Source organism: Nuphar pumila, chromosome 16 (genome assembly GCF_984573655.1).
Source record: "Nuphar pumila chromosome 16, dmNupPumi1.hap1.1, whole genome shotgun sequence".
NCBI classification, from domain to species: domain Eukaryota; kingdom Viridiplantae; phylum Streptophyta; class Magnoliopsida; order Nymphaeales; family Nymphaeaceae; genus Nuphar; species Nuphar pumila.
In genome coordinates, this window is record NC_143264.1 from 62,008,915 (window position 1) to 62,033,007 (window position 24,093).

Consider the following 24,093-nt stretch of genomic DNA (forward strand, 5'->3'; position numbering starts at 1 on the left):
TTCTGCGTCAACAGGATGTGTGATCTTGTCTTCATCATGTCGAACTTTATTTGCATGCCATCTCATATGTTTAGCTGTCCTCGAAGACATATACAGTTGTAGAAATCTAGGGGTGAGAGGGAAGTAGTGGAGTGACTTGTATGACACTTTTGACCTCGTGCTAGCATTGCCCTTTGTCTTTGGCTTGAACTGAGGATGCCCACATGACAGACATGATCTGCTATTTTCTTGATCTTTGAAATACAATATGCAGTGATTTAGATAAGCATCTATCTTTTGATATCTCATACCTAAAGCATTGACCATAACCTTCGCACGATAGAAATTTTATAGCAATTTCTCATCTTTGGGCAACATACTCTTCATAATAGAGCACAGACGATCAAAACATGATTGATTCAAATTATACTCTGACTTCAAATTCAGTAGTTAAAGAACTGCAGACAAGATAGTGTGACTCTAACAACTATTCCACAATGGCTCATCAGCATCTCTAAGTAAGTCATAAAATCTACTAGTTGCATCGTTTGTTGCTTCTTCCTCTACCCCAGTTGATACATCAATAGAACTCATAGCAGAACCCAGTTTTGGTCCTACGACATCAAATATCAAATCCACATATGGATTATCGTGCACCACATTCACTCATGCATCAAAATTATTCCAAAAATCTTCACCATGAAGCGTTCAATTCTGATAACCACTAACAAAACCCTTCATGTATAGGTGATGTCTAACTCTATGAGGTTCTACAAATCGATTATTCTTACACATCGTGCAGAGGTACCTGATCCGACTGATGGAATTCACTGTACTGACACTTGCCGTTGCAAATTCAATAAAATTGTCAACACCATCCATATATTCAAGTGACACCTCATTATCAACTATTCTATGGTACATTCATTCACGATTTATAATCATTTTGTCATGTGATGTTACAGATGTTATCTCAACCAATTAAAAGAGAATCATAACAATGCTATGATGAACAAAATATCTAATTTATCATGCATTGATGGTGAATGTAATGATTTGATATATATATATATATATATAATGATTGATTTCTCCTTGTTGGTTTGCTATAATTTGCATATTGTAGGTCATAAATTCTTTATTTTGCTTGTTGCTTGTGTTGAGTTGGTTAACACTTTGTTATGGTTTGCAAATCTGTTAGAAATTCTTGTTTGGTGATTTTGGTGAGCAATTTTTTTGTTTCAGTTAATGCATAAATTTTTTTCCCTCTCTATCACAAACATGCTTAACATAAAATGCAATTCCATGAACTATTATGCATACATTGATAATTCAATATTTTTGTGTGTAACACCATAACATCATATTTATACACATCACAAGGATATTTAGAAAGATGAAATTACATTCACAAACACGATACATTCAATTTAAGCATATTTTCATTATATAATTTTACATAGAATGTATAATCAAATCGAAAATAACTTCATGCAAGCATGGATAGGCATGTCAAAAATTGCAATACATTCAATCATTCATATAACAACAATATCAAACATGTACCTATAACAAACACACTTCAATATATCACTAACTACTACTATGACTAGCATGTAATCTGAACTACAAAAATAAGAGCACTTCTATTCTCATACATTCAAATCATGCTCAACATGATCTCCAAACTCCAGCAAAATAGTTCTAGATATTCACAACTAAGTGAGTGTGTGAGCAGTAAAGTATTACATCCAAGAAAGTAAACAACATGTGATGTGCTTGCATCACTTACTCACCACGGGTATTTACCTGATTCGCATGCTTTTGCATTTGCATTTTTCTTGTTTCTTTTTGCATGACATTTTAAGTTGCATGTGATGCTTAACATTAAAGACCACACATTTTACTCTGCTACGCACCTGCAATGACAAAGACTGCCGGCCAAAGACAAAGACACAGGCAAGGGGCTTCGCCCCGCCCTGCCTGACGAAAGGGGAACACAACTGGGGGTAGAGCCCCCTCCCCCTATTAACAGAAAAAACATTCAGGTAGGGGCTTCGCCCTCCCTGCCCAACAAGAAAAGACAACAGCAGGGAGGTAGAGCCTCTGTCGATCGAAGAAACAAAGTGGACAAGGGGCGGAGGGGCACCGCCCCCTGTCGACTGAAAGAACCAAGGACAGGGGGTTCCGCCCCCTACCGATCGAATAAAAACAAAGAAGGAACTAGGGAGGGGCCGAACCCCTCCCTCGTAACCCAAGCAACAGGGAGAGAGTCTCGGCCCCTCCCTTACGAAGAAGGACAAATGGGAGGGGGTTGAGCCCCTCCCTCAAAACCCAAGAAAAAGAAGACAGGGAGAACAGGGAGGGGGTCTCGGCCCCTCCCTTACGAAGAAGGAGAAACGGGAGGAGGCTGAGACCCTCTCTCAAAACCCAAGAAAAAGAAGACAGGGAGGGAACTCAACCCCTCTCTGGTAAAAAAGAAGGAACGGGTGGGGCAAGAGCCTTGCCCTCGCATGCCGGAAACACCCAGGAAGTAGGAGGCAAAGCCCCTGCCGGCCGGAAAGAATGAGGCAGGGGCCTAAATCCCCTGTTGAAAACTTTGTCACAAACGGCAAGGGGTGTCTCCCCTAACGACCTGTCGAAAAAATTGGCAGGAGCTTTAGGCCCTGTCGGCCGGCCATGATTTGCCAAAAAAGAAGAATGACAGGCCTCTGTCAGTCGACAGAAAAGAAAGAGAAGGAAAAGAAGAAGACACAGGAGAAAGAGAGAGGGGGTGAGAGGTTACCTAAAAAGGGGTCAACGAGAGGGAGAGCACTGATGTCAGATGCAGGCGATAGGCGAGGTGAGTGACGTTTCGACTATGAGAGTCGAGCGAGGGAGAGCATTCGGGGTCCGATCAAAGAGGGGGTGGCCGACGGTCGGTGGTCGTCGATGGCAGCAGGGAAGAAGGAAACAATGGTGTTGTTCGGAGGGGTGGTCGGCGGCTTCACTGTGTGTGATAATGGTGATGGCGTACATAGACTTCACTGAGCGACTTCACGGTGTTGTCCTTCACGACCCTCGCCGGAGCAGCAAAGATGGAGCATCGGAAGCCAGAGGGCTTGGTCCTGAGAGCGGGGAGGAAAGGGGTGGAGAAGGAGAGAGAAGAGATCTTCGGCGTGCACATGGTGGTGGTCATGACAGTGCCGCGACTCTGGTCGATCGACAAACAAGGAAGAAAGGAGGACACTGCTCCGACAAGGTTGCAGACGGGGAAAGGCAAAAGTGAAGAGGGAGGAGGTGGCACCGCAGATGGGGCTCTCGGCGGCGGCACATGGCGGTGAGAGAGATGGAGTGTGGGAAGAAGGAGGAGGTGAAGGAGAGAACTCGAGCAACAGGCGGTGACTGCGTGCGAGGGATGAAACAGAAAGGGAAAGAAAGGAGCTCACATTAGGGTTTTACGAGAAACATAACGATGGATTAGCGATGAAAATATTCTGTCTCAAACTCCATCACAAATTAGGGATGGCATAACGATGAAAAAAATTTATCGCTCATCTGTCGTGAAGTTGAGACGGAGTTTGAGACAGAATGTTTTTGTCGCTAATTAGCAACAAATTTTGAGACCGAATTTTTTTGTCGCTAATTCTGCAACTAATTTTAATTTTAGAGACGACTAGTTTTCTCTAGCTAATCCATCGCAAATGTCTGACGGATTATTTTTGTCGCTAATTAACATTTTTCTTGTAGTGTATGTTTGATCGCTTGTCTATGATTAGATGAAATAAACAAAAAGAACGGAACATAACATTGATTTTGTTCGTTCTGTAACAATTGTTCCAAGTCCAATGTTTGTTTGGACCGTACTCAAATGCTATGTTTCAAATGTTCGTTGTTTGATGATGGTGTGCAGACAACTTGGATAGTCATGGATAATTAGTCGAATTACTTTATTTTGGATTGTATGACCCGATCCATCAATCATTTTACATGTTTTAACAAGTTTATTATGGATTTTTGCCCGTATATGGATCCAATTACGAAATTATATCTAAAATCATAATTTTGGCTCGTGCTCGGACTGTCATCGTAATTGGACCCTCACTGGATCACCTAACCATGTTTGTTGATAACTCGAGTAATTGGACCCTCACTGGATGATTCTTTTTGTAAATATGTAATAATTAAAAAGAAAAAAGAAAAAAAGATGTCAATTATCAAAATACTCAAAATAATGATGTATGTCATACACATAATACATTGAAACACAATGATGGTCTCACCTCACCCTTTGTACCTAATACACCATCCTTTGTTTAATTAAAAAAATAAAAATGGAAAGTAAAAAAGAAAAATATAAAAAAAAAAACATTTTTCTTTTCTCATTTTTTGTTTCTGTTAATTTTCCATTTCCTTGTTTTTTCCATCAATCAAATAAAAAGTATTGAATGAAAACTGGTCATGATCTCCGGGTCCGATCCACCTGATCCAAACGACTGCTCATCATTGTGTTCACCTCTCACAGCTTCTATGCCAATGCCCATACCACCTGCTGTTCCTTCCATGTCAGGAATATTCCAGCTGAATCTTCATCAGAAACCATCGACCATCCCTCTCTGTACCACTTGAGCAGTGTCTGGACGTCGTCGGAAACGTTGTCATTGAAGGCCGCGGGCAAGAATCCGGCGGAGCTGAGCCACCTCACCCACCCGGCGCTCCCTCCACTCTGCTGACTGGGTAGCCAAGCAGGCGACAAGGTCGATGATCACCCTACTGGCTGCCCGCTCGAGCGCAAGCCGCTCGTTGCTCATCTTCGGTAGGCTCCTGTCCAGCAAGTCGCAGGGAGAGAGTATGTCAGGCGAGAGGTGCGCCCATTGAGAAAACTTTGTTCCCCTCATCCATGTTTGTAACGGGGGGAGGGTGGAACGAAAATAACGTAGGTTAATGGACACAGCAGACGTGTGCAATGCTGTCCGCCTTATCCAATGTTTATTAAAAAACATGTTCTTATGTCTTTTTTGTCTCGTAAGATGCACGAGATAAGCTATCAAACATACCCTTAGATTTTTTTTTAAAGGTAAGCTGGGGGTAAGCAGACCCCCACTACCAGTTATAAACTATACCATTGGGTTTTGAACCTGCAACGTCCCAACACAAGGTGACGTGAGCTAGAGCCCCGTTGGTCTGAGGCCCTTTAGTTATATATGATAATGCAACCCATCCCGCTACCACATTGATCAGAAATCTAGGTCATGAGGATATTATGGAAGAACCATTAAAATTTCGAAGAAATAAAGTGAAACATGAGCCCCAACATAATTCTCAACGCCAAGAAGTTTCACCAACAATATCCGAGCGTTCCCATATAATGTGTTTGGATTTGTGGAACCAAGAAGAAGTGGAATTCGATCCCATCAAAATTATGGTTGAGTTCCAGGTTCACTCAATTCCATGAATACAAAACACACCATAAGGCGGAGTCAACCAGCGCGTCGACATACAAAAACCAAAAAATTACGGTGGTAAAAGTAATTTATAGTCAAAGGAAAGGATAAGTTTCCAAATCAGCACATAGATTTCATCATAATTCAATTACGTTATCCTTCATTTGCTTGAGTTAGTAGGTGCTTATTTTCTTACAAGTTTAGTCTCACATTGATGAGTACTTGAACTCCAGCCTTAAGGCAAGGCTCTCAAGAGGCTTCTATCTTGAGTTTGTCAATTAAGCTTTAAACTTTGGGTTTCAGTTTCGGTTCAGTTTGATTAGGTTTTTTATCATTGTTTTTAAAAGGCAATCTTAATTAATCGCAAGTTTAAGATCAACCCTTGACCAACCAATTTATAAACTTTGACCCCGTCTTAATTCATGCATGAACAGTTTGGACCTTGACTAGACCCAACTAACATCCTCGCATGGAGCTACCTTTTCTTGTTGACTATTGATCATGACCCTAATTTTGGATGGAGTTGACCTAGACTTTTTACCATGTGGCCAGCCCAAACTCATTATTTCTGGTTATTTGTTCTTCTTTATGCCTTTTTATGGTTTTTACTATTAGCTGTTGTATTGGGGGCCTATATACCCAGTCCTCTCCCCAACTCTCTCTCTCTCTTGAGGTCTTTAGCTTACTCTAAGCTGATCTCTCTATATATCTCTAGTGATTTATCTTCTCTCTAAGGTAGTCACCATAAGAAGACTGTGGAGAGGTCACCTCAATCATCAGCCTCCCTCAATGGCTTGTAACTGTTCATACATATGATGATTAAGGATAAACATAGTTAAACTAAATTAATCAAATAATTAATTTACACTATAGATACAGTTATATGTAGGATTTTTTTCAGAGATACGTCCCAAGAATCAATTTCTTACAGGTATACAAGAAGAGCTGCATTGAGTTAGGAAAGCATAGATGTGAACATACATGTGTGTGTGTGTGAACATTTTGCAAAAAGAAAGAAGAGCATACACATAAAGTTTTATGTGTTTATTGAAAATCACTATGCTGTGTAAGAGGGTTATGAAAGCCTAACCATCCTTAGCGATTCTGAGTGTAAATGCGTAGGCTTCAGCTCCTTTGCATTCATCACTTCCGTACAATTAAGTTTTTAGTGAGCTTAGACGTTGACTTAGTCAAGCCTTGGACTAAGTCAAGCATAGGGTCCATACTAAAGCTGAACTTAGGGTTCTTACCCAAGCTGAGTCTAGGATAACCTACTTAATTAAAAGACTTTTCAAGGTGATCCATGTCGAGTTACTCAGTTTCACCTAGTGCAAGGTGTACTCTAATCTTAACAAGAAGTTGCACGAACACCCATTTTACCGATGACTTGATCTTAAGTGAAATAATTATCGCTTGAAAGATAGAACATATAATAAGTGCCTCCCAACATCCCTGGTTCAAGCTTTCATTGGATAAAATATTTTTCAATAGAGAGAGAGAGGGGGACCTGAAGGGTTTTACTAACCAGAAGCTAATAAAGTTTTTTCCTTGAAATATTAAAAAAAAAATACCATCTTCAAGAATTTATCGAGAGCTTTTTTCTATTTTCTCCAAAGTTTGATATGTCACGTGGTTGAGAAAGCAAGATGTCAAATCAAATCCACCAAATTCACCCCAAACTTATAAGACCATAGAGTATATCATAATCATTCGAGGGTAAAAATGTAACCATAATGTCCTAATTCCGTGATAAAAACGACTGATAAAAATTGCCTATAAAAAAAAAAGGTGCAATTAATTTCGAGCAAGTTACGGACCGCATTTTTGAATTATGCAAAAAAAATCCAGGTACCGTTTTGAGAAAAAAAAGAAAAAGAAAGAAAAGAGGGAGAGCTAGGAGACGGCCCCTCACCAGCTGCTTCTGCTTATCTTCGTTCGTGCTGTGGGTTGACTTGGATACCCTCAAAGCGCTTCCTCCTTTCATCTCCCATCGTTACCCCTCTGTCTCACCCACATAACAATCGCTCTCTCACAGAGAAAGGAGGGAGAGGAACAGAAAGCGCGCGCGCCACAGAGAGAGAGAGAGAGAGAGAGAGAGAGGTTCGTCTTTGAAATTCCCAGGAACCAAACAGAGGAATCGGCGGTCTCACTCATCAAGTTCCCTTGCGTACAATTCTGTGTTCCACGGGAGCCGGAAAACCGACGGCGAAGAAAATCGAGGAATTGTGCGGAATTCGAGCGATCGGACGGGGAATCGTTAGGGTTATCGTACGACCGGTTCGGGAGAGGAATCGGATGGGAGAGAACGGAGAGATCGTGGCAGGGCCGCCGTCCGATCCGCCGGAGCGGGTGTACGTCGCGATCGGGAAGAGGTTCAAGAAGAACGTGAAGAACTTGAGGTGGAGCCTGCGCAAGTTCCCGGACGCGAAGATCGTGATTTTGCACGTTCACGATCCCAGTGAGAGGGCCGGCGCTCCCAGTAAGATCCCTTTCTCTCCCGTCTGAAATCCCAATTTTTTTTATCGCTTCTTGCTTTTTGGAATTTCCCCGTTTGGGTTAGGTTGGATGTTCCTGGAAGTTCCCGATTTAGTTTCCTGTTTTTTCCGTAGACATCTCCCTTTTTCCCCGAGATTTCTTGTTCAAGTTTGTCTTACGTCTACCGAAGTTTACTGATCCAATCCAATCCAAGTCTGGGACTATGGAAGGGTCTGCAAACGGATCAATTTGGTGGGATATCAAATCCGAATCCACTAAATTATTCTCAGATCTTGATCTTACAATTAGATCCGAATGAGAATTCGGATCTAATTCAAACATGATTTTGCAAGCGCTTGGAATTCGGCTGGGATGCCCGCATTACTGAATCCTACTTGAGTTTTTGAGGTCAGAGCGACATTTGACAGGTTGCCATCTGATGCAGGAGCGGAGCGGAGCAACTCTAGATCCATTGGATTATTTTGGATCTATCTATGCTTTATTTGGATTTAGATAATTGTAATTTCTTTGATCTATAACACTAGGATAAGTTTGTTTTGATTGGGAAATTACCAGTAGTTACTTGGATTGTAAGTAGAAAACTTATCTCATTTAGAGTTTTTCAAAATTGTAAAATTTCTCATCTATAAATAGATGAGAAATCTAGGAGTTTGCTAGTTCATATTGATATGATAAAATTTCTTGTTATTTTCAGTTTTTTTTTTTTGCTTTTTTAGATAAAACTAGATAATTTTAGATAATTGTAGTTTACTTGAGTTTTGGTAGAATTTCTTCGTGAATTCGATCCCGGACTTATGTCAGTTGGTGTCAGAGCCAGATCATTGCCTGCGATTCTATTTGAGGGATGATCCTGTTTGTGTCATTAATTACAAGACATTCAACTTGGAGAGCGGCTTCAAACGATCAAAACCTACTGCTACCCGAAGCTTTTCTTAGATCGGCAATCGGTTTGAACAAAGTTGGGTGGTCAAATTCTTCATCGCAACACCTACAATATATCACTGATGGCCACCACCAACAGGGAGCGATTATGGTCGCATGCCAACAACCCCCACCCCACCTTCATTCCAAAATCTGGCAGAAAAGAAAGAAGACATGTTCATGGCGCGACTTGCCGCAAGACTCCCTTGGTTCTAATACCAACTGACATAAATCTGGAATCGGATTTACAAAGAAATTATACAAAACTATCAGCTATGGCTAAGCTAAGCTACAATTATCTAAAGTTATCTAGTTTTATTTAGGAAAGTAGAAAAAAACTTAAAATAACAATTGAAATTCTTTCATATCAATTTGAATTGCCAAACTCCTAGATTTCTCATCTATTTATAGATGAGAAATTTTCAATTTTGAAAAACTTTAAATAAGATAAGTTTTCTACTTACAATCCAATTAACTACCCTATATATTATGATAACTTTTCAATCAAAACAAACTTATCCTAATGATATAAATCGAACATAATGGTCCAATATCCAATTACAGTAATCTAAATCCAAAATGATCCAATGAATCTCGGGTTTCTTAGCTTTGCTCAGAGGCCACCCTGATATCTTTCTTCCATGCAATGAATTACATCCAAAACACCGTGGTTGGATTCAGTATTTTATAGATGGATGCCACGTTTTTTTTTATGCCTTAGATGAATGACATCTACAGTTTGCACAATGAAGGGCAGAAAACGCCGAGTCCAACCATTCTGTTTTGGATGCCGTTCATCAGACCGTCAGAGGTTGTCTTGAACTGACATGCACTTATCCCTATATATAATCGGATAGGCCTAATTGGATCTGGAGTCGGAATTGGATTTAGATGAAAAGGACTACCTATCAAATCATATATGCTCTTTAAATGTAATTGAATTCATCAATGGGGCCTGCCCGTGTGGTCAGTGGGGTGGTTGTGAGGGTGCTGAGTTGAAGGCCCCGGATCAAACTCCGTTGGCGCACGGGTGTGTTTATAGCTTTCAGAGGGTTCCTTGTCATAAAAAAAAAGGATCTGTATTAGAATGTTGGTGCAATTCGTATTCAAATGTTAACGAAATTCAAATTCCATTATTCGTCGGATGTTATATTTACCGAATCTGACTAAACGAACTTGGATTCAGTATGATATCCAAACCAAGTTTGAACCCTTGAGATGCTATTTATGTAACAGGATTTTTCTGGATTTAGATTTGGAATCGAATCAAACTTTCTGTTGGATTTATGTTCGGGTCAGGATTTAATCCAATCTGTTTGCACCTTTTACATATAAAAGTCGTTTCCAACCTTTTCTTACCGGATTCAGTTGACCATATAAATCGTTGGATCTAGATTCATCTCTCTTCCATCTCCTTTCCGGCAAGGAATCCGGCGCGGTCACCTCAAGAGGGTCCAGTTGGATCAGTTTTAAGGGAGTAGGAACACACTCAGATCGCACTGATGTGGGATCCGTTTGGGTCCACATATGATAACAAGACCATTCCTGCAAATCAGGATCCAAACTCTAACCTGTCTGAAAATGCCATCTCCCAACCATTTAAGCAAACCAATCTGATTGGACATTCCCATTTTCGCGTTTGTCCTTATTGAGGAACATAAATAGTATGTCGGACAATCTGTGCTTTACCCGGATCCATTATAGAAATGTGAAAATTTGGGTCGGGTCCTTTTGGATGCTGGCCCAACCCGATAATAATTTTGGCTGAGGTCTTACAAACCACTTAAGAGGTAAGCCTTTCAGCCTCAAGTCTTCGTGGGTGGGTAGGTCTGCATTGAGGAGTGCAGAGTTGTGGATCAGCCGGATCATGATAGACTATAATCCTAATCCAAACTTTCAGAAACAGTTCTGGACAATATTGTCAAATAGGAAGTCAAACCTGGTCACCGACACCCTATCTTTTACATAGCCCAACCGCCATTTAAAGTAGGGGTGTCAACAGGTCGGGTTTGGTTAGGACCCAGGTGGAACCAGACGGACTAGATTTTTGGGTATGGTATCGGGTCCACTGTAAGAAAAGCCATACCCAGACCCAATAAGAACTACATGAACCAAACTGGACCGTACCCAGTAAAACTATATTTTTTTATCATTTTTACATTGAAAACTTGCTGATCTTAATTGGAACTCTGATGATCAGGTTCAGGTCTAGTATAAAATTTCACAAAAACTGGCGTTTAAGCATACCCTTACCAGTTATACAACCATACCATTGGGATTCAAACTTGGAACGTCCCAACATAAGGTGACGTGCCGTAACTGCTCCTGCCAAGACAAGCCAACTAGGACATTTTGAGTGAGGCACACTCATGTGATGGCACCTGATCTTGGCTCCAGAGAAGGGGAGCCCCCATTGGTGCATTAATGCTTAATAAACCTCATAGCAAAACCATGTCCCTTTTTGACGTGAAGCTCAAAAAAAAAAAATCTTCTACTTTTTCAATTTAGGGTTGAAATTTGGAGGATGTTCCATGTATCCTCTTCGTGAACCATTAACTGGCAGTCTGGCACTAGAAAATCATTAATTTAGTGTTCCTTCAACGTAAAACTCAGGGTTGAGGACACTACCACTAGAGGTGGCAATAGGGTCGGGTTGGCGGGTCAGCATACCTCAACACTAACCCAACCCGTTTATTAAATGGGTCGGCTGTGGCAAACACAAACCCGACCCATTTATTAAACGGGTAACCCGACATGACCCTGTTAACCCGTTTAATAAACGGGTTGACAGGTTGGGTTCGGGTAAACGAGTTGGCGGGTCGGGTTTGGGTAAACAGGTTGACCGGCCCGCCTAACCATTTATTAAACAGGTCAGCCAGGTTGGCGGGTTGGCATACCCCTAACACGAACCCTACCCGTTTAATAAACGGGTTAGGCGGGTTGACCCATTTATGACACGAACCTGTTTAAGCCAAACCCAAACCCGCCTAAGAAGCGGGTTGGGGGGTCGTGTCAGGTTTTGCCACCCCTAACTACCACCCAGCCTTACGTGCCCCAACCGTGCCAATGGGATTAGATCCTGGGTCTTCAGCTTGACCAAGTAACCCCGCTGACCACAAGGGTGGTTTAAATCGGTTTGAGGTTTTTAACACTAAAGTAAACGCAAGAGAGAGAAAGAGAGAGCTTTTCTTTGGTTAATAAATACATGGATTTTGGCTTAAGTTTTGGTGGTATTTGATGGTCATTTTTTTCCGTTTTTTTTTTCAGTCAGAGGGAAGTTATACCGTTCAATATTTAAATCCCAAGAAGGAGATGCACGTAAACATAAGAATCAAGAGGAGATGGAGAAAGTCATTCAGCAGTACTTGAGCATTTGCGCCACAGAAAAGGTAACAAAAGGCTGTCCTCAAATTGATTGGTTATGATTAAGAACGTATGGTTAATCTACACTATACTTTTAGTCTTTTAACAGCATATTAGACTAATAAGACCAGAAAAGAGCCTAACATAAACCAGTACGTGCTTAGGTATAGCCATATTGGTAGCGCTATAAACACCTCTCACTTTATTCCTTCACATAATAACCGGATAATTCATTTTCCTTCTGAGTTTCATTTATTTATTTGAATGACAATTTATTTTAGCATTTGTGGCGGCCTTTTTTTGTTTTATTTGTAGGGCTAGACCAAGTGATGCAGTGAACAGGAGGATCACACTTCTTATGAATCGGCAACCTAGCGTAGCTACAAAACTAAGAAACTAGGAAAAAAAGAAAATACCAGAAAATTGACTAAAGTTCAGCAATAATTCATTCATCAACCTCCCTTTCTCTTCTCTACAATGAATATTTATAGCTAGTTACTTGGAGGTCCCTAATGGATACTCATTAGGATCGGTTAACTTTGAAGCAAATACACAACCAAGCGAGTCCAAATCACCCTTAGACAAGTATTGAGGTCCTTCGAGTTCAACTTTCTTCTTACGACCTTCAATTTTTTGTCTTCTTAGAACTTTGGATCATTAGACACACCTCGTCTGATGTATTCCAGACTCTCTGAATCATCTCAGCCATAGTTGGCTCAAGTACAAGCAAAAAACAACCAAAGAAACCAACTATCGAACACTTGGCACACTAACCAGTGTCTAGTCTACACAAAACACACCTATATTCTGGACCCGGTTTTACAATGCCATATCTCCCAGAATACAGTCAATCTCTCGTGCTTTTTAGTACAGGACATGACTCCAATACAGACAACAAGTGTACCAAATTACATGCACAACGCACGAGTATAACTCCAGATACGGATGCACAAAGTTGACCGGAAAATATGACTGCACAGTTATGCAGTAAACCTGTCTGCATTGCTTGTTGCCGGAAAACGTGCAAATTGCCGGCCAAATCGTCAGAATTCACTACTCATGGCCTATACCGTTGTGATCTCCATACATCAAACTAACTCCAATCCAAACAGAAGCCTAAAGCACGCGTAGATACTGTGAATTATGCGTGGAAAGTCGAACCAGAGTACAGTCTACTCAACAGAGCAGGAAATCACATTAGGTTGCTGGAAAAGCTGAAATGCTGCCAGAAAATGACTAGAAACGATACCAATGCCCGAGTTTATTTCGAAGCAGACTCAATAAGCTTTCCAACACCTCTAAGAACGCCAGAAAACACAATTGGATGGCTCCAGAATTGCAATTAGAAGTCGCCAAAACTTCAGTTCACATCATAGCAGAGCACATCAGAGTAGTAAAACTATGGGAGACTTCGGAGTCAGGTGGCTGTGCCGGGCTACTCCGACCACGGTTGTCTGTGAAAATACTCAGACAACCTCTCCACACACCGTAGAACACAAGAATGATCAGGGCTTGGCCGGATCTGAGCTCCGTTGGCCAAAATATTCAGATGTATAAGAATTCCACACCGGACGAGTGAACCTAGTAGAGAATTCAATCGAACCTCGATCTACTACAGAATTCACGCGATTTATTAAGGAATTATGCTCAAATGACTAGATCTAGAGTAGATGCAGTGTTATAAGGTAGATCTGAAGCAATTTCAACAGGGAGATGCCGAAAATGAGCTTGAGATGACTGGATCTCATCTTAACTTGCCAGATCTCGCTCAGTTTGCTTGAATTGTGCAAGATCTTCACACGATCCACAATCTATAGCTGGGATCGACCTAGATTAGCCTTCAGAGAGTTGATTTGATTGCTGAAACGTTGATATGGATTAGATCCTTCAGTTGATGCCTTCAGCTCAGCAGAATAGTCGCCAGAGGTGAAGGGTCATCCGTAAGTACCAAGCAATGAGCTCACTCGATAGAGGAGCACCTTAGTTGCTTAGATCTAGTGAGGAGCACCTTAAGAGCTCAACTCCACTAGATATCTGATCTGAGTTTCAGATTTGAGATAGAAGAAATGAGGAAGAAGAGAGGAACTAAGGAGAAGAGAGGAAGAAGAAGAAGAGCTAGAGAGAGCTCTAAGATTCAAATTCCAAATTTTCAAGATATCCACAAGTTGGCTCCAATGGGTGTATGCTCAAGCTCTTATGCTCCCATTTGTCCCAATTACATCCTTATTACTAAAATGCAGATGCTAAGAAAGCAAATTACATCAAATGTTACAATACAAAATAAAATAAGCTAGCCAGCTAGGGGCTCAAGGTCAAGAGTTGACCGAGCACACCCTAGGCTTGGACCGGGCCTCTTAGGATCATATCAATCCTTGCCAACTGAGAAGTACAGCCAGCTTCGACCTTGCGGCAAGGGACAGTCTTCATGGGTTTCGAATCACAGTATCTCATGTCAGATGACAAACCATAGTTGCCCTGAGCTAGGAAGGTGGAGCCCTTTAGCCCACCTTTTTTAGGGCATTTGATGGTATCCAAAAGGTATGCTACATTTCTGTTGGGGTGACCCTACGTGTCTATATGCAAGGTGCATTTGATATCATGTTATCTACTTATGATTCTGAATTTTTAGGCATCACTTCTGGTCCTTTGCACTGGTGTCATTTCTGCTCCTCCTATACACCATTTCTTTATGCAAGCAATCATCTCTTGAGAGTGTTTACTTTCTCTCTTAGAAAAAAAAATAAAACAATGGATGTAATCTAGTCCAATGTCACAAGCCTCATTACTGGGATTTTCTTTGCAAGGGAAATATCTCATGATAAATAACAAAATTGGACATAAAAATGTAGGAAACTACATAAGAACATAGAGAAGAAGTTAATGAGTTTAAAATAAGAAAGTGTTAATAAAACAATAAAATTACTATATTTCCAAAGTTGGTGATATTCTGAAAAATTAAAATTTGGCTTTTGAAAATCTCATGAAAAAGTCCTGAATTTTCAAAGCATGCATCACCAATATTTGTGACCGGTCTAGACTGTGGTCGAAGTGGGAACAAACTCACACTAAATTTCTTAAGAAGGCTATATATGATGCTAGTTGCAATATAAGAGCGTTTATCTTGGCTGCTTCTTTCCCTCCTTTTGACGGTTTAGCCAGGTAGGGATGATTGTGTTGTTTCTACAGATAAAATCTGATAAAGTAGTCATAGAATCGGACAATGTGGAGAAAGGCATCTTGGAGTTGATTGGGCGACATGATATCCGGAAGCTTGTCATGGGAGCCGCTGCAGACTCCAAATACGATAGGTAAGTGTCATCTGTTCAAGTGGTTACATTATATGCTGCCAGCCGCCCATCTTGGCATTTCTCGAGGTGGGCGTGGACTCCATCTCGAGGAATTTTGAGATGGGTGGCTGTCGGCAGCGGAGCTGCATCATGCAGCGTCTCTGCATAAAAAATGCCTTCTTAGTTCAAAGTCCTCATGCAGCTTTAATCACTAGGGATGTGGGTGGGCTTAGGTTGCATACTTGTGGATCTGGTCAAACTGATTGTGGTCACTTGAGCTGGATAGAGTCAGGATCCTGTGAGCATTCAGACACCTGACAAGCATCACATGGGTCCAAGCCAATTGATAAATCTCATATTATTTTTTCTGAAATATCAGATCTAAACCTGGGTGAGCTTCTAATTTTAATGGACCTGATTATATTTTGTTTCAGTGAAAAAATTAGGTAATAATCCCTCTCATTCACAGCATACTAACAGATATTGCACAATTGATACAATGGCTAATCATACTTTGAAATGCACAATGGCTTTTAGTGTGATTAAAGAATGATTGAAATGTCAATGGTTGGTAACCACTAATGCACCGACTTACCATGTCAATTTTGAATTTTTAAGTAGATATAGGTATAAATTTGTGTTGTTGGATTTTTGGGTTGGATCGGATCCAACCTTGATGTGACCCATATTGACAAGGGTTCAAATGGCTGCTGATTTTCAGTTTTGGGGGTTATAAGACAGTTAAGAGATCTCTTAATTGTCCATGCATGTATCATAACCACCCGTCATGAGCCTCCCACCATATCTCACTATAAATACATAACTCATGGTAGTGTGATGAGTACTACATATGTGAAACCTCTTCTCTCACTCAGTTTGGGGTTCTAGGGTCTTGCTCACCTCTCGACATTGTGTGGCCTGGGTTCATTGATGGCATCTATTGGCTGAGGTAAACGCCAACCACCCACCTCCACCAAAGCATTGTTCAGATTGTCCATGTCCACTTAGGATAAATGGCTCTTCCACGATTCATTTATGACAAAGGAAAATCTTCACCAGGAACTGGGTCACTTAATGGGTTTGTCTCCTTCCTATGAGGTAAAACTCCAGATTGAGGACACTACCACCCAGTCTTACGTGCCCCAAGATAAAGCATGGCAGCTCCTATGCGCCAGTGGGATTCGATGCTGAAACTTCAGCTTGAATAAAGACCCTGCTGACTACATGGAACCACGGCCTTGGTGTGTTAAACATTGTTAATCTCCAAGTTAGGAGTTTATTGACAGACAAAAAAAAGAAAACTCTTAAAAGAAAATATATTCTCTACTTGTGGAAGATTATCCCCCGACTTGAGCCTGTTAGCAGGAAAACAAAATGTTGTCATGTGGATATCCATTCCATTCTATTCAAGTCAATGATATGGACTTGGGAGGATTCTTTTTTATATCCTAACTGCATGCCACAAAATGAACTGCAACCCTGATGGAGTACTCCTTAGTGCCAAGTTTTATGAGGCCATCAAGCATTGCAAAAGAAATGGCCCTTATAAAAACCTCTAGTACCAAGCATTTTCAAGGATTTTGTAACCTTTGATCCATCGACTATTGCCACAGGAAGATGGTATCACCCACTTCAGTTAAAGCACGCCATGTAAAGGCTTATGCACCCCCTCAGTGCCAGATATGGTTTGTGTGCAATGGAAACCACATTTGCACCAGGGAAGCCTCCCCTCTTCAAAAGATGCCAAGCATTCTTCTGGCACCACAAACCAATCCACCCCAGCATGAGGAAGATAACCGACGGATACTTCCCTCCCAGATTGAGGCAGAACCATCCAAATCTCCGCAGTTAGCAGAGAGCAGTTTGGAAGAAGGTGCTCCTGTAAGGACACTATCCGTGATAACAAGTGGACCAGAAGTGGAGGAAGGTGATTCAAAAGATGGCAGAGGATCTATCTCATTTCGTCAACTGGCAGAGGTATGCATATCAACATTGGATTATCCAAGCTGACATCTATTAATTGAATAGTTTCTACTAGATGAAGAAAATGAAGAAATACACATGGTTGTCTTTTTGTGATTGTTTTCTGTTGAGAAGGCAAACCTAGCTGAGACCTCATTAGCAGAAGAGCGAAGGCAAACAAAGGAAGCAGAAGAGAACCAAAGGTTGTTGGAACTCTTGAAGGAGAAGGATGATAGAATTGCACAACTGGCAAGAGAGAAGGCTGCAATCGAGAATGCACTTGCTGAATCGGATCGCATACTTAAGCAAACAAACGAGCAGCTACAATCAACACAGTCTTCCCTGAGAGGAAGTTCTGGAGTCCCAAGTTTCGCCGAGTTCTCATTGGAGGAGTTGGCGGAGGCCACTTGTGATTTCCATTCAAGTTTGCGAATTGGGAAAGGAGGATTTGGTGCTGTGTACAAGGGAAAGATCCGTCATACTACAGTTGCCATCAAGAAATTGAACCCTGACAGCATACAGGGTGCAAATGAGTTCCAACAAGAGGTAACCGTTTTAACTATCAGTAGGAATTTTAATTTCAATTGCTTGTGTTATTTGGTTTCAGCATCCAAACATAGCCCACATCTAGGATTTCCAGTGCTCATCTATATTGTCATCAGGTTTCCTATTGGCAGGAAAAAAACTCATATATTCAAACATGTTCAGACTTAGAATTTCTGATGCTCAATTAAATGTGTCACCAGGCTTCCTGGTACAGGTGGAAGCAGAGCTTTTGTATCCATACATGCTCCAAATCTAGAATTTCCACCCCCTATAAATGAGCCCGGATTTCCCAGAATATGTAGGGAAGCAGAATTCTGGATATTGAGAAAATGTGCACAATAATGCTTATTGTCTACAATCAAATGCTTGAGCTGTGCATGGATATGAGGACTGTATTGAACGCTGGTTAAATGTGAACCAAAATTAACACTGCTATTTTATGCAGCAACTACACACCTAGATGGCCCATAAGCACTCCACACATTTGGCTAGGTGGGTTTGCTTGAGGCCTTCAAGTTGAAGGAGGTCGAGAGTTCCATATCCGGGGTGCACATCCTTTTCTGCAAGGCCTTGGGGTGGGGGGGGTGGGGGGAGTACTCATGGAGTTTTATACTGTGGACACAGACTCCGCTGTATGGTCAGCGTGACACGTCTTGGCCTGTAATGAGATGTCCAAACCATAGGTGGTTTCTCCAAACCAATAAAAAATTACACACCCTAGATGCACAAATGTCAAAATTCCATTTTTCAGCTTTCACACTAGTAGCATGAAGCCTTGAAAATGCAAGAAGTCAGAATTTTGAGAGCGATCCAGGCCTATCCTACTAGTTTTTTTTTTGTCCTTTCATGATTTTTTATTTTCATGTATTTAAGGAACATTTTAAGATTAAACTGCTGAAAATGTACAACTGTTTGCAGGTTGACATTTTAACAAGAGTGAGACATCCAAACCTGATAACACTAATTGGTGCTTGCTCCCAAGCTGGCTGCCTTGTCTATGAATACCTCTCCAATGGTAGCTTGGAGGATCGTCTGCTTCGCAGGAGCAGAACATCTCCTCCACCACCTCCTCTTTCATGGCAAGATCGATTCGGAATAGCTGCACAAATATACTCGGCTCTCTTCTTCCTTCATTCTGCAAGGCCCTACACCATTGTCCATGGTGATCTCAAACCTGCCAACATCCTCCTCGATGCTAACCTCAATGCCAAGATTGGTGACTTTGGCATCTGCCGCCTCCTCCCTCAGCAAGAATCTGCAGCCACAATCTTTAGGCACACCGATCCAAAAGGCACCTATGCATATGTAGACCCCCAATTCATGGCCACTGGTGAATTGACAGCCAAATCTGATGTTTATGCATTTGGTGTCATCATTTTGCAGTTACTGACTGCAAAACCAGGTACAGGATTGGCCAATGAGGTCCGAAAGGTATTTTCTGCCAAGAAACTACATGAGGTTCTAGATCCGGCAGCAGGAAAGTGGCCATCCAAAGAGGCAACACAACTAGCCAATTTGGGATTGCAGTGTTGTGAGATGGAGAGGAAGAATCGGCCAGACTTGGAGTCAGATATATGGAAGGTGTTGCAATCCTACATGTAGTGCATACTAGATGTTCGTTTGTTAAACACATTAAGATAGTGCAGCACCAACTATCCCTCCCAATCACATTGGATGCTTGTTTGCATTGTTTGCCACAGAGAAACAATTGTATTCTTTTTTCTGTCTACAGTTCATCTTTTTATGTTGATATTACAAGGAATTGCATAAGATCTAGTAAATCCACTTGCAGCATCTCTGAGATGCAAGAAAAAGAAAGCAAATTATGCACAGTGAATCAAGATATTCCTTGTAGTTGCATCCATTACTTGTGGTTAATATCCATCATCCTTCTAAAGCATCTGAATTGTCTGGCAAACACTCATCTTTTCCTTGTCGAACCTCGAGACTTGGTTTTCTTTTTATGATACAGTTTCAATCAAATTTTGCCTCGTTTCATTCTCATGTACTATTTTAGTGGCAAGGGAAAGAGGAAAGCGGATTCATATTTTCGTGAAAGCTGATTCCTTTTGTGCCGCCACTCTGACTCTACAACTCCCAGTTAAACAACCAGAAACCTTGTAAATGCCCATTGTGACTGCAACTCTCAGGTAAACAACAAGAAACCTAAATAAATGCCACAGTAACTCCATATTTTCTTGGAAAGGTTGCTGAACTATGCAGTTGCATTGGAAGTGAAAGGTCGCACTGTTTTAGCTACCACTTGTAAAAAATCCTATCTTCTTGGTTTTTCTGCTTGATAAATGATGCCCAAGTTAGTATGATGCTTCTACAAATGAGAGTTAGGATCAACGTTTAAAAACTCGCCGAGCCGAGTTGACTCGGCTCGGCTCGGCCCTCCAGCGGGTCAACCCGGTAAGGCATACTCGGGTTGCCAAGACTCGGGCATGACTCGGCTCGACTCGGCCTGACTCAGCCGAGTCACGAGTCACGTAGAACTCGGGCGAGTTCTGTCGTTTTTGGATTTACAAAACTCGTTGGAGGACTCGCGCGACTCGGGACAAGTCATGGGTCAAAAATAATCGGACAACTCGGACGGTTTGTGTTAATGGCATTTTTGCAATATTATTTCTTTTACCCTTTAAATTGTTAACGAAAAGTCGAAAACCCTTTAGGTTTTCACTGTTCATTGTGTTCAACCCTCGACTGAAGAGAGGAAAAGCCGAGAAGGTGCGGCTGCAGCTCCAGCCATCCGGCGAGAAAAGCGACGCCGGAAAGGAGTTTCTGACGTGAACAGTGACGCCGGCGTGAACAGTGTTTATTTTTTGCGTTTTGTATTTGCATCGCGAACATTAACTCCGGCGTGAACAGTTACGCCAAGTCGCCGACGAAGGCACATCGACGGTGAATATAAGGCATCGTCGCAGCTCCGACGTGTCTTCTCCAGCAAAAATAGTGCATCAGCGACATTTTTCGACGCCACCAGGTATGTTTTTTCAAATTTTCCCTTTTTGTGTTTCTTTCTGCCGCTGCAATAATTTCCGACAAGATTTTCCGGCGAGTTTTGTAAAGGATTCAAGGATTCAAGGTGGTCCTTCGGCTGCTACGTCCTCGCCTGTGAGGCGTACACCTCAGTACTTGAAGCGTACGCCTCACAGGCGAGGCGCACGCTCTAGGTACTGAGGTGCACGCTATCGATACTGTCTCAAAGCATGCTAATTTATCATGCCTTTGCTTTTGATTCGATGAAATTTATCTTTCATCCTTCCAAGAGATCCAAACTAAAGGTGCTCATTTTTACAGCATGTTCTTGCTTTCTCCACAGCAAATCATGTGACTTCAAATCCTTCCATCAAATTCCAAACTTTCATTTGGCTCTCTATGCTTGGAGGAATTGTGTCCAAGGACAATCTGAATAACTATATGATAAACATATTGTATATCCATGCATGTACACATACAACCCTGCACACTGAAATTCTGATGACTTCAGAAGCTGAATTGTTATCAGGGATACACATTGAAAACTAGGAACAAACACACAAATACTACAAGTCAAATTCCTCAGCTTTTAATAAATATATGACAAGTTCACTGGATTTTTGCATTGAGAACTTCCACATGGTTACATAAATTGTACATCACCAGGGGTATTTATATAATTTTACAAAAAGGACAAGAAAAAGCTCCTCTCAAACAGTATCAATTTGATGGTCATGACTTTAACCAAAAAATGCATTTGTAAAATCTCAGCAACCAGTATTTTCAGGGAAACAAAATGCAAAAGGAAAGGTGTAATTTGATTACGTGGATATATGTGTACATGTATTATGTGTGAACGCTGATCAAGTTCATTTCTTTCGCTACTTTAACCAAATAGATTTGACAAAAAAAATTAGCATGGATCCATTATTTATTTATTTTTGCAACGAAGCATGCACTAATGGTTTTTTTTGTTGTTGATAACTTGATCGTGCTAGTGTTAATAGTAAAAAAAAATGATAACTTGCTTATGCTGATGAGCATATACAGTGTTCAGTTTGTGTGCATTATATAGTGTACCATGTATAGTTTTAGTTTTATACTTGTATGACACTATGTTTTTAACTTTCCTTGGTGGGTTTGTACATAATGCCATAATCTAGTAACCGTACGTATGTTTTTAACTTTTCAAATTTAACAGTTTTAGATTTATCAAATCATCAAAGAAATGTCAGAAGAAGGATCTTCAAGGACTCCAATAACATTCACTAAAGGAAAGGACCCTGTGTGGGATTTTGGTTTACCACTTGATAAGAAAAAGAAGAGGGTACAATGTACTTGGTGTACAAAACAAATGAGTGGTGGCATTAATAGACTTAAGTATCATCTTGCTGGTATTAAAGGAGAGGTGGAACCATGTAACAAAGACGAAGAATCTGTAAGAAAAAAATTCGTAAGAATTTGGAGTCATTTAAGGAACACAAATTATATAAGAGAAATATTGTAAATGAGATTGGTTCCTTTGTTGAAGTAAATGATAATGATATGGACTTGTCAGATGAAAGTGATGAGTCTTCTGAGAAAAGATATATAAAGGGAAAAAAATTGATGAATGATGCCCCAAAGCATAATCCTGATGCTTTTGTTCAAGTGAAAGCTGGGTCTCCATCAATGAAACAACTTGGAATAAAAGCAGTTTTGGATAAAAAAAGTTAGAGATAGGTTATGTTCAGCTATTGCGAGATTTTTTTATCATTCAGCCATTCCTTTCAACGCAGCCAATTCTCCTTACTTTACGAAGATGATTGAAGTTTGTTCCTTAGTAGAAATGGAATTGAAGCCGCCTTCTTCATTTGAGATTTCTGGAAGATTGTTACAAGAAGAAATTAAAAAAATTGATGATTATTTCAAAGAATACAAGGAGTCTTGGGTTGAAATGGGTTGTTCTATTATGGTTGATGGTTGGAAAGATGCAACACAGAGGACATTGATAAATTTTTTGGTTCATTGTCCAAGGGGCATTTACTTCTTGAAATCAGTTGATACAACAAGTATCGTGAAGAATCAAGAAAATTTATTAAAATTATTTAATGAAGTGGTGGAAACAGTAGGTGCAGAGAATGTTGTTTAGGTATATTATTCTATTCTTTTGTAATTTTCTATTAAACATTGATATTTATAATTTTTCTAGTATGTTAATAATGTTTTGAAATTAAAAAATGGCAGATAATCACAGATAATACAGCCAACTATCAAGCAGCTGGAAAGATGTTGGAGGATAGGAGGAAAACCATATTTTGGACTCCTTGTGCAGCTCATTGCATAGATCTCATGCTCGAAGATTTGTCTAAGATAAAAAGCATAGCTGGATGTGTGGAAAAAGGAAAAAGGATCACGAAGTTCATCTACAATCATACTTTTGTTTTGAACCTAATGAGGACTCAATTTTCTAATAAGAAAGAAATTCTAAGACCCGTTACTACAAGATTTGCCACTAATTTTATCATGCTTCAATCTTTTCTAGAACATCGAAGTGGTCTTAGAAAAATGATGGCATCAGACGAATGGAACAATTCAAAATATTCATCATTTGCTAAGGGAAAAGAGATGGAGGATATTATATTGAATAGTAATTTTTGGAGAGTCGTAGAATCAACTGTTAAAACTATAGAACCTCTAGTCAAAGTTTTGAGAATGGTCGATAGAGAAGAAAATCCTACAATGGGTTATCTTTATGAAGCTATGGATAGAGCCAAAGAGGCTATAAAAGAAATTCATGACAATGACGAGAAAAAGTATAAACCTTATTGGAAAATAATTGACAATCGTTGGGAAAATCAACTTCATCACCCTCTTCATGCAGCAGCATACTATCTCAATCCCAAATACCACTATAGTCCACAATTTTCTAAGGTATGTATTTGTTTATATCTTTTTATTAATTATTTTAAATTTTGAATATGAACTTTCTTTTATCAATTATCAATTTAATGTATTTGACTATTTGCACTATTTCATGTAATTTACAAAGCATCCTGAAGTAAGGCGTGGTTTAATTAAATGTATTGAGAAGTTGGAGTCAAATATTTCAGCTAGAGTAAGAGCATGCAAGCAACTTGAGTAATTTGAAGACG

The 24,093-nt window shown here is 40.5% G+C and overlaps 1 protein-coding gene and 1 pseudogene across 2 annotated transcripts; both read left to right on the forward strand.

The window, feature by feature from the left end:
- Positions 1–7,441: 7,441 nt before the first annotated feature.
- On the forward strand, positions 7,442–17,595 carry LOC149813336 (U-box domain-containing protein 33-like). The gene is made up of 4 exons (XM_089990781.1): positions 7,442–7,881; positions 12,087–12,208; positions 15,369–15,490; positions 17,083–17,595. The coding sequence occupies exons 1-4, from the start codon at positions 7,698–7,700 to the stop codon at positions 17,477–17,479; spliced, it is 825 nt and encodes a 274-aa protein (XP_089846907.1). The 5' UTR covers positions 7,442–7,697; the 3' UTR covers positions 17,480–17,595.
- LOC149813337 (U-box domain-containing protein 33 pseudogene) lies at positions 17,531–19,741 on the forward strand (annotated as a pseudogene). Its single transcript, XR_016428218.1, has 3 exons — positions 17,531–17,536; positions 17,567–17,977; positions 18,896–19,741. The product of XR_016428218.1 is annotated as a U-box domain-containing protein 33 pseudogene (transcript).
- Positions 19,742–24,093: the final 4,352 nt, after the last annotated feature.